The sequence below is a fragment of the Protopterus annectens genome, chromosome 4.part1, assembly GCF_019279795.1.
Source record: "Protopterus annectens isolate FY-2018-M chromosome 4.part1, PAN1.0, whole genome shotgun sequence".
Classification (NCBI taxonomy): domain Eukaryota; kingdom Metazoa; phylum Chordata; order Ceratodontiformes; family Protopteridae; genus Protopterus; species Protopterus annectens.
Genome location: NC_056734.1, coordinates 236,901,134 through 236,918,976, shown reverse-complemented (window position 1 = coordinate 236,918,976; position 17,843 = coordinate 236,901,134). Strand labels below are relative to the sequence as shown.

General features: G+C 38.1%; 1 protein-coding gene across 1 annotated transcript in view; it reads left to right on the top strand.

Moving 5' to 3' along the window:
* The window catches only part of LOC122801198 (phospholipid scramblase 1-like), a 621,378-nt gene that overhangs the window by 583,377 nt on the left and 20,158 nt on the right, over nt 1–17,843 (top strand). Inside the window, exon 8 of the mRNA XM_044070756.1 lies at nt 9,353–9,514. Coding sequence (XP_043926691.1) covers nt 9,353–9,514 — 162 coding nt within the window. The remainder of the gene's footprint in view (nt 1–9,352; nt 9,515–17,843) is intronic.

Below are 17,843 nucleotides of genomic sequence, written 5' to 3'. Positions count from 1 at the left end.
TATGTGCAGTGTGTCCATAAGAACAAGTGTTGGCCAGGCTTCACAGATATAAAAGCAGTAGCTTTTTCTATCAATAGGTTAGTAACTCCCCAAAATGAGTATTCTCATCTATGGGTTAACTTAGAAGAGTGATACTAAGGAACACAGCTCATTGTGTTGTTTGTTAGTACTTTCAGGAGAATACATTCAGCATGCACTGGTGGCATTATATTTCTACAAAGCAAGCAGTCAATCAGATAACATGTATTACTGACATCCAATATGTTATGGGCACTTTACTTCCTTTAAGGAACATCTGGAGTTGCAGGCTGAGGATCACCCTTTTTTGACTCACACTTACAGGGCACAGAAAATGATACTGTTAGTTTCACATCTAGTAAGGAAAGTAGGCAGCAATTTCACCGTGACTTCTTTTTCCAAATGACAGGAAAAAATCCAGTCTCACAGAGAAATATGTAGTGTTATATTTAGCTGAGGCATGCTATGCTTGCATCCTTAGTATTTAAGATCATTAAATTAAACTCTTCTTTTGTAATGGAGGTGATCCATGGCTAGTCAAAGTTAAGTATTAGAGTAAGTCAAATCAAAACATCCCATGTTTTCTATTTTATGAATAATATATACACTTCCTTGTTGTGTGGTCATGTGAGGAAATCCATGGCAAGAATACTACAAAACTCAAGGGAGCAGAATGAGCAAGATTTGTGTATTCCAATATCTAGATACATTTTCCAAATTGTTAGCAGCTATATGATAGGAACTGGAGTTCTGATGACAGTATAGGGTTGAATCATATATCTGACCATAGCTCTCAACTGTCCAGATTTTCACATAATGTCTAGATTTTTGCCTCATATTTTTGGACTGTTCCTCATAATATTTATGGTCTTCTGGAAAATAACTGAAGATTGAAGCAGCTAAATAAAGACATACATTTGAGCTCCAGTCTTCATATCCTTCAAAAAATGCATGTTAACACATCTCCCTTTATTCTAGTAACTTTCTATTCTAGTCCCTATTTTTAGGCCCTTGCCCCCATTATTTTGTTCTTTGTCCAGATTTTTACTCTAGGAAGTTGGGAGGAATATAAAGCTTAGAGTGCCATATTAATTGGTTGAAGGTTTCCACAATTTTTGAGCTTGTGAGGCAGTAGATTAACATTATAATATTATAAAGAACTTCACTATTGTGATACAAGATGTTCGGATACTGCTGAGTCCAGAGGCATGGCTCTAAAATGATTCTGAGGTCAGTGGATAATTTGAGTAAGAGCTTCACTACCAAATAACTCAACTTACTTCTTTTACAAGGCTAGGCATAGAAGCTCATGGGAAGAAGTCCAGGGCACATGTTTTTATTATGAGACCATATGAAACTTCTTCTTCTTCTTCTGGAGAGCGGTCTACAGAATGATTGACACTGGAGTTTTATGGTGTCAAGTTGCCAGCCCAGCACCTAACCATTCACAGAAGGCATAAACATGCACACACTCACACCTAAGGCCAGTTTATTGTCCAGTCCACCTACAGCATGTCTTTGGGATGCTGGAGGAAACTGGAGTACCTGGAGGAAACCCATGTGACCACAGAGAAGACATGCAGATTCCGCACAGAAGGCACCCCAACTGAGAATTGAAACAGAGAACCTCTTGCTGTGAGGTGGCAATGCTAATCGCTGCACCACCATGGCTGCCCGTGAGACCAAATGAAGCAAACTCAATAAAATATGTGAAACTGTTAATAGAGGATAGGAGATTACCAAAGAAGCAATACAACCTTGGAACATGGCCATCAAGGACTTTACAGGCATCTATAGGTTCTTAGGTTCATAGGTAAAGGCAAGGTGAAGCTGCCCTTGTGTCCATATTAAGTCTAGCCAATTTCTGTTTTGCTGCTTGAATTAAAGTATCCCATTTGGTGTTAGACTGGTATTACCCATCCCTTGGTCAAAATTAAATGTTAGCCCTGGTGAGAATAAATGGGATCATATGATAAATAATTTGAGGGGACCCATGAGTGTGATAAAGCATTTAGGAGGTGCTTCTGTCCATTAGTTGTTCAGGGGTCAGTTCTGGGGTAAAATGTCTATTACCCATCTGTAGAGACAAATTGCTAATGAGTATAAACAAGGAAGAGCTTTGTTTTACGTGGATGTGGAGTCTGTTTAAGAACAACGGTATCCTCTGTGAGATGTATTTGTCATTTCAAAACATATTGTTGATGTTGCAGAAGAGATTTAGATCCCTAAGCTTAGTATTTATTATACCATTTGACTTGCTGATATGCAGTAGATTCATCAATACTGGTTCAGAGGATGCCTTATACACCAAACACAAGTCACCTCTTAATAGTCTGCAGAACACAGAGTACAGTGACAAGGGACCAAGTAGGTCCATGTAGGACATATTGTATAGGCCTTGTCTTCTTTTAGTAAATTAGCTCTGTGAACCTTTCAGTTGTTGCATGCTACATATCAATGTGTTTTAACCTAATGAGGGCTGAGTAAAGGGGGTCAATGACATTCCTAGATATAGACACAATCCCTTTGTATATGAGCTGTGCAATATAAAAGGACTTTTTTACAACAGTGGACATTTATTGGATGACAGTTAGGACACTGTTTATATAAATTTCCAAATCTCAAAAAAATGGGTCAACTCTTAGGGGGATATTTTCAGTTTGGTAGGTCCCCAGGGTCAATGACTTTGCAAAGGCTACAATAATGCATTTTGGCATTTAGTTTCAGTACATGATTTGGCACTGTATGTATATATATGTATCATCATCCACTTTTGGCTGTTCCTGTTAGGGGTCATCACAGTGGATCATCAGTTTCCATTTCTTCCTGTCCTCTGCATCTTGCTCTGTCACACCAACCACCTGCATGTCCTCTCTCACCACATCCATAAACCTTATCTTAGGCCTTCCTCTTTTCCAGTTACCTGGTAGCTTCATCCTTATCATCCTTTTCCTAATATACTCAGCATCTCTCCTCAGCACATGTCCAAACCAACATAATCTTGCCTCTCTAACTTTGTCTCCAAACCTTCCAACCTGGACTGACCCTCTAATATACTTATTCCTTATCCTATCCACCCTTGTCACAGCCAGTGCAAATCTTAACATCTTTAACTCTGCTACATCCAGCTCTAACTCCTGCCTTTTTGTCAATGCCACTGTCTCCAACCCATATAACATAGTTGGTCTCACTACCCTCTTGTAGACCTTCCCTTGCACACTTACTGGTACTCGTCTGTCACAAATCACTCCTGACACTCTTCTTCATCCACTCCATCCTGCCTGGACTCTCTTCTTCACCTCACTTCTACACTCAACATTACTCTGAACTATTGATCCCAAGTATTTATACTCATCCACCTTTGCCACCTCTACTCCTTGCATCCTCACCATTCCTCTATCTTCCCTCTCATTCACACACATATATTCTGTCTTAGTCCTGCTGACCTTCATTCCTCTTCTCTCTAGAGCATATCTCCATCTCTCCAGGGTCTCCTCCACCTGTTCCCTACTCTCACTACAGATCACAGTGTCATCTGCAAACATCATAGTCCATGGGGACTCCTGTCTGATCTCGTCCGTCAACCTGTCCATCACCATTGTAAATAAGAAAGGGCTCAGAGCTGATCCTTGATGTAACCCCACCTTCACCTTAAACGCATCCGTCACTCCCACTGCAGACCTCGCCCCTGTCACACTACCCTTGTACATATCCTGTACCACTCTTACATACTTCTCTGACACTCCCAACATCCTCATACAATACCACAACTACTCTGTAGGCACCCTGTCATATGCTTTCTCTAAGTCTACAAAACCACAATGCAACTCCTTCTGACCTTCTCTGTACTTCTCCATCAACACTCTCAAAGCAAACATTGCATCTATAGTGCACTTTCCCGGCATGAAACCATACTGCTGATCACTAATCATCACGTCCCTTCTTAACCTAGCTCCCACTACTCTTTCCCATAACTTCATGCTGTGACTGATCAATTTTATCCCTCTGTAGTTACTACAGCTCTGCACATCACCCTTATTCTTAAAAATCGGTACCAAAACACTTTTTCTCCATTCCTCAGACATCCTCTCACTTTCCAAAATTTCATTAAACAATCTCGTTAAAAACTCCACTGCCATTTCACCTAAACACCTCCATGCTTCCACAGGTATGTCATCTGGACCAACAGCCTTTCCATTCTTCATCCTCTTCATAGCTATCCTTATTGCCACCTTGCTAATCCATTGCACTTCATGATTCACCACACCCATATCATCCAACCTTCTCTCCCTCTCATTCTCTTCATTCATCAACCCCTCAATGTACTCTTTCCATCTGCTCAACACACTCTCCTTGCTTGTAAGTATGTTTCCCTCATTATCCTTTATCACCTTTACCTGCTGCACATCTTTCCTAGCTTGGTCCCTCTGTATATATATATATATATATATATATATATATATATATATATATATATATATATATATATATATATATATATATATATATATATATATATATATATATATATATATATATATATATATATATATATATATATATATATATATATATATATATATATATATATATATATATATATATATATACATATGGTTCTAATAATATACAATTCTATGATATATGATTCTAAAGTATTAGAATACCTAACTCAGAAGTTGGTCTCAGTAAAAAAAAAATGAGCATTAGGTAAATTGAAATGTAATGCAAAGTTACAATGTTATAAATTTTGGTATGGTAAGCTGTGTAACTGCTGTAGGTTACAAAGAGTTCAGAAATGATCATTACACACACTCAGTTAAGAGTAGTGGGAATGGGTAATTTTAAGTTTTACTGTTAATCATTTGCATTGTTAATTGAGATTACTAGTGGGTAGTTATCTAATGTGTGCAATACAGTATTTAAGTATCCAGTATTTGAAATGGATTGCTACACTTTGTAACTGTTCATATTGATAGTGAGTTTGAACAATGGCTTGCAGTGAAAAAAAAATCTGTTAGCATTTAATATATGTGTTGATATATTTAACTATTTTAATTGGTTTCTGGCAGGAGTATAGACTTTCTTTAACATACAGATCACATACAGAGCTTATTGCATACAATTTTAAAATCTGTTGATGAAATACAAAAAGCAGGAATTCTTTTTTCACCCTTGTATATCATTCTGTTCTACTTACCAAACTCTTTGATCTTGTGCTGTCTCCATGGCTACCTCAATTGCTTACTTCAGAGACAACTTAACTGGTAGACTAATTTCTGCCATTTATGCCTCATCCAAATCTTCCATCAACTCTCTCATATATGGAGTCCCACAAGGCTCTTTTCCTGGCTATATCCAGTTTTCTGTTCTCAGTAACAGTCTCCTTTGGATCTCCCTACATTTAAAGTTATAGTCTAATATAATGATCTCTTACTTATTAAGTCATTCAGCAGGTAAGTGAACTTTACTGATTATTCTTCCTTAATAAGCTCATACTAAATGTGAACAAACAAAAAACATATTATTTGGTACCCCTCCAAAGACTGCACAGCTGTCACTCAGTTCAGCTGTCTGAACTGCAGAACATCTCTGCCTGCCCTCAAGATAACTATAAATACTAGGGTATTAACTTAGACCCATCCCTGTCATTCCATAAACACACTGAGAAGAGTGCCAACATGCTTCTCGTGTGAATCAATTCTCTTATAAATTCACCAGTCATCTTACTGTGGAATCTGGAGTCTGATGTACAAAGCCTGTCCTTGCCCTTTCTTGAATACTCCTTAGGTTCATATGTTCATATGTGTGTACTAGGCTAATGGCCTTGGAGCCTTTACAAGCCTAGTTTTTGACAACATACTCCTTCAGAAATAATGTTATTTCACTAAACTGGTTGAACAACATACTCACTACTTTGGTGGTGTACAGCTAAGGAAATAAAAGGAGGTATCACAGTCTCCACAAAGGCTGCCTAAGAGTTTATGCAGTTATACTCACCACTTTTCCCTGCCATCTTTCACTAACATCAGACAAACATTCTGCCTGTTAGTGAAAGTACCACATTCTTTTTTCAGTAGCAAACTCTATAAGCTACTCATTTCTGGGCTTCCCAGCCACTGTTGTCAGCTCAGATTTTAACTCTCCATCATCCCCAGTTCTCCCCCCAAAAATACCCTCCACCACTCCACTGCCAATTATTACCAAATAAGAGGTTGCCAATGCACTCTCTAAAGCTAAAAACACAGCTTCAGTGGGACTTGACAATATACCAGGCTGCATCTTAAACATATTAAATCAGGACTTATCAGGCCCATTAAGATCTTTTCTTAACCACAGTCTCCAGACTCCTTCAGGAGGTTCTAGATCAGGCAAATGACTAGTGCCAGTATCATGGCCTTAAACTAAATGCAAAAAAATGCATTATCATATACTTTGGGAAGTCAAATCCCTCTGCAAATTACAATATCAACAGCACACTCTTTAGAGTAGACTCAGAGGTGAGAGATCTTGGTACACAGATAAATAGTAGCCTGAACTTTGACCACCATGTGTCCACAATGGTGAAGAAATCCTTTTATTGGTACAACTTATAAGTAAAGGTATGGCATCTAGATCCAAAAAAATTATAGTCGCATTGTATTCAGCTTTCATTAGACCAATAATTGTATACAGTGTGCCATTTGGCATGTACTTGATTAGGCACTTACAGCAGCTGGAGCAACCTCAGAGGTTCTTCAAATGTAGTTTGGATCAATGGATGGGGACTGACAAATTCCCACCTGGGGTAGTGCCTGTGCCCCTTATGGATGGTGCAGTCTGCACAGGCACAATTCCATGCCATCATCTTGCCTGTACTGGTCATATATTGGGTAAAATCATATTATATTGGCTATGTTAGCCTTGTAATCTCCTATGAACCTATAAATACATAGTGCAATTATGCTCCACAGGCATGCCTTTCATGCTCAGTTTCACTGACAAAACATTCCTTAAATAGGCCTAATTGAATGAAATGATGTTTTTCACAGACATTCATATCACGCCCAACCTACATCTTTTCAGGTTCCACAGACAATGCATCACCTCATCCCAGTGCAGTCACTTTGCCATGCAGGTACATTAATCTGCCCCCTCACTACTCCCCTGTGCCACACTATCTTAATTTCTTACATCCATTCTAGATTCTCTTAATTTACCTACTTCTGTAATCTCTCTCATACTCTCTTACTATTTCTTCCCCTTTTACCCCTATCCTTCATTTTTTCTGCTCTGTATTTAGCCTTATCCCATTATAACCATTCCTACTTGCTCCTACAAAATGTGCTTCTTCATGTTTACTGCTACCTAAACTGAGTGGTAGTTTGATCTCCTATATTGATTATTGTTAGACTCCATTGCTTAAGAAAAGTATCCTTGCTTCTTATAAATTCACATAATTATCTTTCATTCTACTGGTATTTCTTTTTTTAATCCCCTCCCCCACAGCTGACCATCAGATTGCTCCATCTCCTGTCCTCATTCACTGGGTCTAGCGGATCCACATTAGCCTCCCCTAAGCTCAACCTTGCCTACATCTGGGGCCAGTAAAGCAATCAAGGACATTTTAGCAATGTCATATTGCTCTATCCCTCACCACATTGTGGCAGCATTGCATGCATCACAGTTGATGCCTTCTGGAGGAGCATGTGTTCTTCTATGCACAGAGAACCTCCTGACCAATCTGTAGGAGCTATATTATAATCTCAAAGTTACAGAACATCAAATCCAATATGCTCGACACCATATTATCAAAGGTCCGTAACTTTGAAAAAAAATGTAAACATCAATTAATTACCCTAATGGGTTTAAGTAGGTGGGCAAGCCCCCCTGCACCCCCCATGTGGGTGGCTCTGCCCCCACACCCCCTGCTTCTTAAATATACCAACTCTGAGATCGCAATACAGTGTAGGAAAGGGAACTCTTCCCTTTCCGCACCATACTCCATTAAAGTGCGATCTCGGATTTGGTATATTTAAGTAGCAGGGGGTGTGGGGGGTGCAGTGGGGGCTTGCCTCCCTGCCTAAACACCCTTTACTTGTTTTTTTTTTTTTTTACATGGTGTATTACAATTTCGGTGGTTTAATGTTTCGATCACTAAAGTTCGATCTTTAGTGATTCGAAGCATTAAACATTCAAGATTACAATACAGACCCCAATCTGTATACTGCTTGAAGTACAGTGCCCGTACAACTCTTAATGCTGTGAGTCTCGGCTGCCTCCCTTCCCTAGGATGGGTGAACCTCCACCAGCTACTCACTTCCATCCTCATCCTTATCCAGTCCCTATGACATCCATACTGCTACTTGTACACTGTTCATCTGCAATCCAGTAATGCAGTAAGACCTTTATCCCTCTGTGACACAGGGCTAGACTGCTATTTCTAATTTCTTGAACTTCATATATAATTTAGTCCTAATTGAATGTTCATGTTCACAAATGTCATAACTGATACTTAACAGTATTTAACTATCTAAGAATGCAATTTACTGGCCAATACATACATATATATATATATATATATATATATATATATATATATATATATATATATATATCTACATACGTATATGTATGTGAAGGAAAAAACACACCTGCAAAATGACAAATGCATAAGATGATATGCTGAAAAATTGGTCAGAAAGAAAAACTAATGATTTCTGAAAGCCAACGAGATTTTTTTTTTGTTTTTCAAAAGAAAGAAAAGAGACTATTAGTCAAGAATTGCTCTTTCTAAATGGCTAAAACAAATACAATAAACCTCTTCAAAACCCACTCCTTGTGCTGCTTCAGCAACATACTTTTTTCTGCACGTGATGATGTCCTTTATATGGATCATTGCTGCAGTAGACTTAGCTGTATGGGTTATATCCTGCTAAACACATAGAATAAAATACCTGACCAGCTCCCAAATTTTCATTGTGCTCTCCATGTGCCCAAACTATTAGTCAGCTTGAGCTGTGCTAACTAAACGTACTGCATGGCTTTATTTTCTCTAACTGTCACAATAAATTATACAAATGTATTCACCAAAGCAGAAGATGGAGCAACAGATATTTCCAGAAGACTAAGTTGTATGGTTGGTACCATGTTTAATACCGTATACATTGTCACATAACATGAAGACCCTTACTGTATGTTTAACAGAATACATTTTTGTATAAGTTTAACTGGAAAAGCAAGATTGGATTAATTGAAATTGAGCTGATATAATATTTTCTTTCACATGTTTAATATTGTTTATACTGCAGTCCTGAGTTTCTGAAGTATTACAAATATTTTTATCTCCCTTTAGGTAAAATCTCTTGATGAAACTTCTGTTGTTGGGAAAATCACTAAGCAGTGGACTGGATTTGTTAAAGAAGCATTCACCGATGCTGACAACTTTGGTATCCAGTTTCCTCTTGATCTTAGTGTAAAAATAAAGGCTGTGATGATGGGTGCCTGCTTTTTGATGGTAAGATGGATTACTTGTAATATTATTTAATGTTAGTCATCATATCATGTAACATGCTAGAATTCAAATTTTTCACTAACAGTTTACTTCTTTAGCTCATGAAATCGTACGTAGTTACTCAGTCACACTGTGACTGAATATTATGCATTTCTTGGCATTGAGTTTTAAGCCATAGATTTGGCACCAGTCATTTGTCTATTTGTCCTTCCTGTAGGATATTAGTTCATGGGGAGATTCTATGACTGCTCTTAGTTTGTAATCATCTACAAATTTGGTCATCCAGAAGCCCTTTACATCGGCCTTGACTTTTGAGAACTAGATGCCAAAAAGGAACAGAAGCAACAAAGAGGTGGTTATCAAGCACATACCATAGGGGTTTATGCCTATATCAATGAGTTTGTTTATAATACCTGAGTGAGGGGTATTCTAGCAAATGCCATAGCCAGGTCAAGGTAGGCAGTATGCACTGTTTTGCCCTCATCCATTGTCCTGCTGATCTTCTCAAAGAAGTCCACCAGGATGAGTATGCATTATCCACCCTTGAAGAAATCAAGCTGGGTTAGATTCAGTATTTGAAGGTTCTCTATGTCCTTGAAAATCATTTCCATGGCTTTGTATATCAAACTAGTCAGTATTATGGGTATGTAGGTCTCCAGGCACTGTTTATGGTCTATCTTTCTGCAGAAGGATGACCTCTTCACTTTTCTGTCAGTGTGACATATAGCCTCCAGACAGGCTTTGTGTCACGTGAATAGAGAAGTGAAGTGGCACATAGCCTCCAGACAGGAGGCACAAAGCCTGTCTGGAAGCTGTGGTTAAGCAGTGACAACAGTGGTCTTGATAGATCATGTTTCAGGCTACTTTGGAGGCATCCTAGGATATTATCTGGGTCCATTGATGTGGTGTTTTTGGCTTTAGCAAGTGGATTTTTAGGACTTGTTCCCTAGTGATAGCTAAGGGTTTTTGATGACATTTCCTTGTGGGTGGCTGGGGAGAGAGGTGGGTAAAAATGGAGATGAATTTGGTATCCTTCCTTCTAGCCTGTCCCCATCTGACCATCTGGTTGTTGGGTGTGTGCGCTTCCTGATTCTTGAGGTATAATATATTTATATCTGCCCTTCAGTTTATGAAAGGTGGTAAAGGACATCCTTCCCCTGGACTATCTTCAACTAGGGCTTCACATCCACTCTTCAGGAACCTGCAGCTAAATACCAACCACATAATTTGTGTGGATATTACCTATCAGTCCCTGACACCTTACAAGAAGGAAAATAAACTCATGTGGTAAAGAACATCCTTCCCCTGGACTACCTTCATCTAAGGCTTCACATCCACTCTTCAGGAACCCCAGCTTAATACCAACCACATCATTTGCGTGGATATTACCTATCAGTCCCTGACACCTTACAAGAAGGAAAATAAACTCATGTGGTAAAGGACATCCTTCCCCTGGACTACCTTCATCTAAGGCTTCACATCCACTCTTCAGGAACCCCCAGCTAAATACCAACCACATCATTTGCGTGGATATTACCTATCAATCCCTGACACCTTACAAGAAGGAAAATAACTCATGTGGTAAAGGACATCCTTCCCCTGGACTACTTTCATCTAAGGCTTCACATCCACACTTCAGGAACCCCCAGCTAAATACCAACCACATCATTTGTGTGGATATTACCTATCAGTCCTTGACACCTTACAAGAAGGAAAATAAACTCATGTATGTACTCTTTGCCTGTATGTTAAACTGTTAAAGACTACTCCCCTTGAGCAAAGAGCTAAGCACCACCAGGACCAACCAACCTGCCTCTTGCTTCTCCCCCCCTTCTCCTACTCTACTTGTAACACTCCTTAGCTTCACCACTTTCTTCTAATCTTCTTTTATTTCCCTAACTATACTGACTTTGTCAGCCTGCCTAGACTCTGTCTATACTATTCATTTAAAGCCTTACCTACCTCGGGACTTACCTGAGCTCTTTCCCACATTGTTTTTTTGTGATAACTCCTTAGTACAAGCTGAGCCCTGCTCCAGCCACCCTGCAGGCTCACTTTGCCCCCCTACCCTACCCCCAAAGTCCCACTCACCCCCAGTGCCCCTAAACTTATAATTCTTGGCAACATCCTCCTCTCCAATCCAACAAATCACATACTCCCACCTTTGGAGACAATTAGCACCACACCTTTATTACTGTACTTAAACAATTATAGCTCTAACTACTTAGTACTTTTTTCTCCTAGCCTTACCACTCAAACTTTGCCTATTCCAGTTTTGACCTCTCCTAGCTATCTCTAATACCCCATGACCAACTGTACTCACCACGTCTACCACAACTACCTCAATATTAGCTAAACTACTACTTACCGTCACACTAATATCTTTTATAACCTCAGTCTGTCACTTAACCTCCTCTGAACACCTGTATTACTCTCAGTTCCACTACCCAACTAAACAAACAGCCTCACATATACCCATCTCTTTGAATAATATAAATATAATATCTGCATCTGGCTACCTACTTGCAGAGTTCCACAGACTATCCCACATTAAATACTGTACTCCCTCAACCAAGAAATATCAGTTTCTAATAAGTAATCTACATTATGCACTGTATATTCTAAAAAATCAATCCTTACAAAATGGTGATATCCATCCTAACCCAGGCCGAGCCAATGTCCTACCTACTGATCTTTATACCTCCACTCCCTCTATCCCACTCAGTCCCATAAAACTCCACAATTCTCTCCTGATAGCACATCTCAACAGCCAAAGCATCAACAATAAAGTTCCTCATCTCCATTCTCTCTTAGACATATACTCTTTTGACATTCTATGTTTAACAGAAACTTGGTTAAAACCACAAACCCAAGATAATGAGATTATCCCACCAGGATATAATATATTGAGACATGATCATACAAAATGAAAGGGAGGGGGAGTGGCTATTCTTTTCAAGGAAGGGCTACAACTTACCACCTCACCTTATACCCCACCTAATGACAATAATGCAGACATCCTTATTTCCAAGATTCAGCTTAATTCTAATAAATCCATAAATATCTTATGCATTTATCTACCTCCTGGAAATAATATTAGCACCTTAGAGGATATTCTTAGCTGGGTCACAGCAACCTTCCCACAGGAAACTATAATCCTAGGTGATGTCAATATAGATTGGAAGTGCATCAGTACTGAGCATCCAACTTCTCATATTAACCTTCATGACTTCTCTCAGGCCATCACCTCCCAACTTGAATTAACAAACCAAACCAAAAAGATTCTCATTTATAATCACCACCAAACGTACAAACTAGGTATCTTCCCTGATGATGTAAGTGACCATTGCTTAACCTATATAATCAGGCAAAAAATAGATTTCTCCCACCCAACATCATATAGGACTTTACGATCCAACAAGCATTTTAACCAAGAACTATTTCTGAGCAAACCTGGTGCCTGTAATTTGACTTATCTAAAAACCCTCCCATTGGAAGAGGCTGTCCAATACTTTAACTCTAAATTCTTAACTATCCTAGACCAACATGCACCTATACGTAATATAAGAATTAGGTCAAAACCAGCCCCATGGCTGTCCAAAGATACCAGGCAAAAAGTTCTACTTAGAAATAAAGCCTGGACTAGGTGGCAAACTACCAAAAGCTCATCTGATCAACAGACATTTAGACAAATAAGAAATGCTACTAAAAAAGCCATACTCTTAGACAAAAAAAACTTTTACTACAAAATACAGCAAACACACCAAAATAACCCTCAAAAGCTTCTATCAATAGACTTTTATACCCAGGACATTCCAGTACATCAACACCAATAGGAGATAACCATGAGACTCCCATCCAAACTGCTAATGACTTTAACTCCTTCTTCACAGATGCCATCCAAACTCTAGCCAGTCAGCTATCTTCTGACACCTCTAGCATTCCTACCCCCTCAAGTAGCACTCTTTCTACCTTCATATTACAACCTATATCTACTAACTTTATTTTCAAACTCCTAGCAAACCTGAAGCCATGTACCCCTTCCACTGACAAAATCCCAGCTGAATATCTGCAAAAAGCAGCTAAAGCAGTAGCTTATCCTGTATCCATCCTGATAAACAGAACCATTAAAGAAGTATATATCCCTACCAGCTGGAAAAGCTCACACATTATTCCCCTACACAAAGATGGCAACTCCAATGAATATTCTAACTATAGACCCATAGCCCTTCTATCCCCCTTAGCAAAAATAATGGCAAAATGCATTCACCATCAGTTAATAGGCCATCTAACTCAACACAACTTACTAGCTAAGGGCCAACATGACTTTAGGCCATTCCATAGTACCACCACTGCCCTCCTATCCTTTACAGACACCATTAATAGAAACTGCTATAACAATGTACTTTCATCAGCACTATTTATTGATCTTTCAAAGGCTTTTGATATGGTAAACCACACATTGCTTATCGATATTCTCAAATCACTTTCCCTGGATACTCAAACTATAAAGTGGTTTACTTCCTACCTGAGCAATAGGCAACAAGCAGTGCACTGGGAAAATAATCTATCATCCCACCTGCCAGTCCCACTGGGCATCCCCCAAGGCTCTATTCTAGGTCCTCTCTTATTTTCAGTTTTTATTAATGATCTGTACTTGGCTATTCCCATTGCAACTTGTATACAATATGCAGATGACTCTACATTAATCTGCACAGCTAAAATCTGCTTCTGAACTGCAATGCCAAACCCAGAAAGTATTTAGCATAGTTGAGACATGGTTCTTAAAGCACTGCCTCCTACTGAATCCCCAAAAACTCTCTTTACTCCTACTTTAGGTCTACACCAATAGATATCACAGTCATTTCTAACAATGGTACCCTCATATATCCAGACTCAACCACCAAACTCCTTGGGATTACAATAGACAACAACCTTAACTTCAACATCCACATTAATAACACTATAAAATCAGTTAACAGAAAAATGGGCTCCCTGTACAGAGTCAAACCCTTCCTTACACCAATAGCAAGAACTACCATTGCCCACTCCCATCTAATCTTTACTCTACTCTATGTCTCACCAATATACACTAACCTATCCAAAAAGAATCTTCTCAAACTTGCTACCTCTTATCATAATATTGCCAGGTTTGCTACTGGTAAACCCTTCAGAACCCATCACTGTCAGAATCTTAAGCAACTCCGATGGCTTGAACTTCAAAACCAGCTTCAATTCAACCAGCTTACAATTGCCCATAAGATCTTTTACCAGCCAAACAATACTCCAATACTCTCAGACCTCATAACTCCCTATAAAAATCTTAATGCCTTGTGTTCATCAAATAAACTCCTAGATAACATCAACAAGTCTCACAACATGGCAGGGGACTCTCTATTCTCAAACACAACTGGGAAAAACTGAAACCTTCTACCTAATGAACTTACTTTCCTTCCTTCCTTACCACTCTTCAAACAAAAACTTAAAACCTTCTTCAAAACACACTGGCTATGCCCTTGTACCAACCCTGAATAACCTATCATTAATGCTACTAATATTTTTCTAGCTGTTCTCTCTCCACTAAATTAATCTTCTGTAGTGCAATGGAAAGCATCTAGTAAGAACATGGATACTATGTTTTAGCCAATAACATATGTATATATCTTGCTCTAAACTATGTATATAGTTTTATGATATGTACTGTTAAATGCATAAAATATCTTTTATGTCTACTTCTTGTTTTTATTTTTTTTGTAACAATAATTATTGTCTGTATCTGTCTTGGAACTTTTCTCCCCGGGCCTCTACTGAAAATGGGCATATATCCAGCTAGACTAGCCTGGTCAACAAATGTAAAATCAATAAATAAATAAATAAATAAATAAAATAAATAAGTATCCAGTACATTTGCTATATCTTTCAGCTCTGTGCAGGTGGCTCCATTCTGTTCTGCACAATGCCGTTTGCTGCTTTTGGGGATTTGAACATAGTTAAAGAAAGCTATGTGGTTGTCCTTTGCCTGGGAGGCCATATTTACCTCAAATATGGTTTTAGTAGACTTAGGTTGCCCTATTTGTTGTTTGCTTAGGTTGATGCAAATGTTTTTATCATATTAGGCATAGCTCTTCCTAATCTTGGCTATGACTTTTCTTTCGTTGAACAACCTATTTATGTTTAGATCCCATCAAGTTGGTTTGTTTTTTGTGTTAGTTCTGGGTTTATTTCTGGTAGGCACAGCTATCTCTATGCATTTATTGACATGATTGCACAGGGTGTCTGTGAACAATTTTGTGTAGGCAGCTCTGTTCTCAGGGTTTGGGGGCTTGAAATTTTGGCAGGTTATCATTTAGGAGAAGGAAGTTTGCCTTAGAATAGTTTCTAAATGTTACAGGATTAGCCAGAGTTACAGAACAGTATACTGGGAGGAGGTGGGTACGACATTATCCCATGATGTGTACAGGTTGAGATCAGTCTTCAGTTTGTTTGCAAACAGCATATATCTCTTCCAAGTTACTGTAAATAAGGAGTAACAATCAGAATAATTTTGTTCTATTTTGCTTTTTATTATATTTCAGTGTATATATCACTGTCTGCATTTTTATGAAATTGCCACAAATCCTGTAATGCCTTAAATCTGTTTTTTTCACATATTTTTATAGAATTATAGAATATAAAAGGCAACGTTGCCATATGTCCATTTATATGTTTCCTGTATCCATCCTTAGACTCTAAGTCACACCTGGGGTGAATTTATGAATATCCGGCAAATTGTCTAATTCATTCTTAAAGGAAGATATTGTGTACCACTGCTTGGTCTGGAGAGGAAGTTTGTTACAGGGACAGGGTAGTCATTTTTTGATAAAATCTGTCTCCCAACCATTTGTTTATTTACTGAAGCAGGTTCAGATCTCTGGTTCTGGTGTTTGCCAGAGTGTTTGATTTGTAGAGAAATAAGTGTTTGTGGACTGCCAGATCCTTAATGACCCAGAAGGCAAGGCAGAGATCAACCCAAAGGTGTCTATAGAACAATGAGTACAGAGACAAAGCCTGCAGCCTCTCTTGGTAGTTCAGGTCATTCTGTCCCATGATTTTTTTTTATCAAGAACTTTTGGGGACTCTCCAACTGCTTAACATATTAAGTAAAATATATTTTAAATAGGGTCACTATATTTGATGATGGACCTGATCAGTGCAGAAGATAGAGGGCTAAGGACTTCTTTGGACCTAGAGGATATATACTTTGTGATCAGCTGTGCCAGTGTTCCAAGGTCTCTCACATCTTCATTTTGGAGTGGGGTATTTTCTACATTCTGAGCTAGGTGGAGGGCTTGTTAACCAAATGCAAGAATATTTCATTTTTTAGCATTTAGTTTTAGGCCATATTCAGAGCACCAGGTATTTACCTGTGTAAGTCCATTTTGTAGCTTATGCATATCAGAAGGGATTTGAGTATAACACCTAGTCTGCAATCATCTGCATGCTTGATTAACCAGAGTTCCCCATTTTTTAATCCAGAGAACAAGGAAGTATGTACCTAATAGCAGAGGTCCTAGAATGAATGACTGTGGTAACTCTGTGGTTACTTTCATGCCCTCGAAGGATGCACCTGCCATCATCACATTGTGGATTTTGTCCCTCAGCCAACTAGTTATCCATTTAACAACATAGTGATCAGTCTGGAGTGCATTTAGCTTGTTGATAATATTGGCATGTAGCAGCATTTCCGAAAACAGCTTTAAAAATAAAGAAAAAAAATGTAAAAAACACTGTAATAGTACCTAAAAGAAAATCTGAGCAGATGATGCAATATATATGTACTTTATTAAATAAAAAAGATCAGATTAAGTGCTTTTGTTCACATAGGAACTTAATCAGAATCTGTTAAACATATATAATATACAGATTTAGAGTTAAAATAATCACCACACAACCAATCTTTTCTCATTTCAAATAAAGAAAGATAATCCGGTTAAAACTTATTACATATTCAAGAAGTACTCTAAAAGGAGCAGTAACCTTGAAAGACCCAAAGTTAAAAATACATATAAAATATATAACGTGTATAAATCTGACTAATAAATAGTAAAAATCCAAATGGATAATAGGTGAGGAACATATAGAAAAAATATATACATATATGTGGGTTTCACAAAACAAATGTTTAAATAAAAAAAAATTGAAATAAAAAAAAATTAAAGAAGGTTTAAAAAGTTTTAAAAATGTTGTAAAAATGTCCTCTGAATAGCTATCATATCTTATTCACTTTCAATGTTAAAATTCTATTTAAAGATATCTTATCATTGAGCCATGGTGGAGAGATGGCGTTCAATTT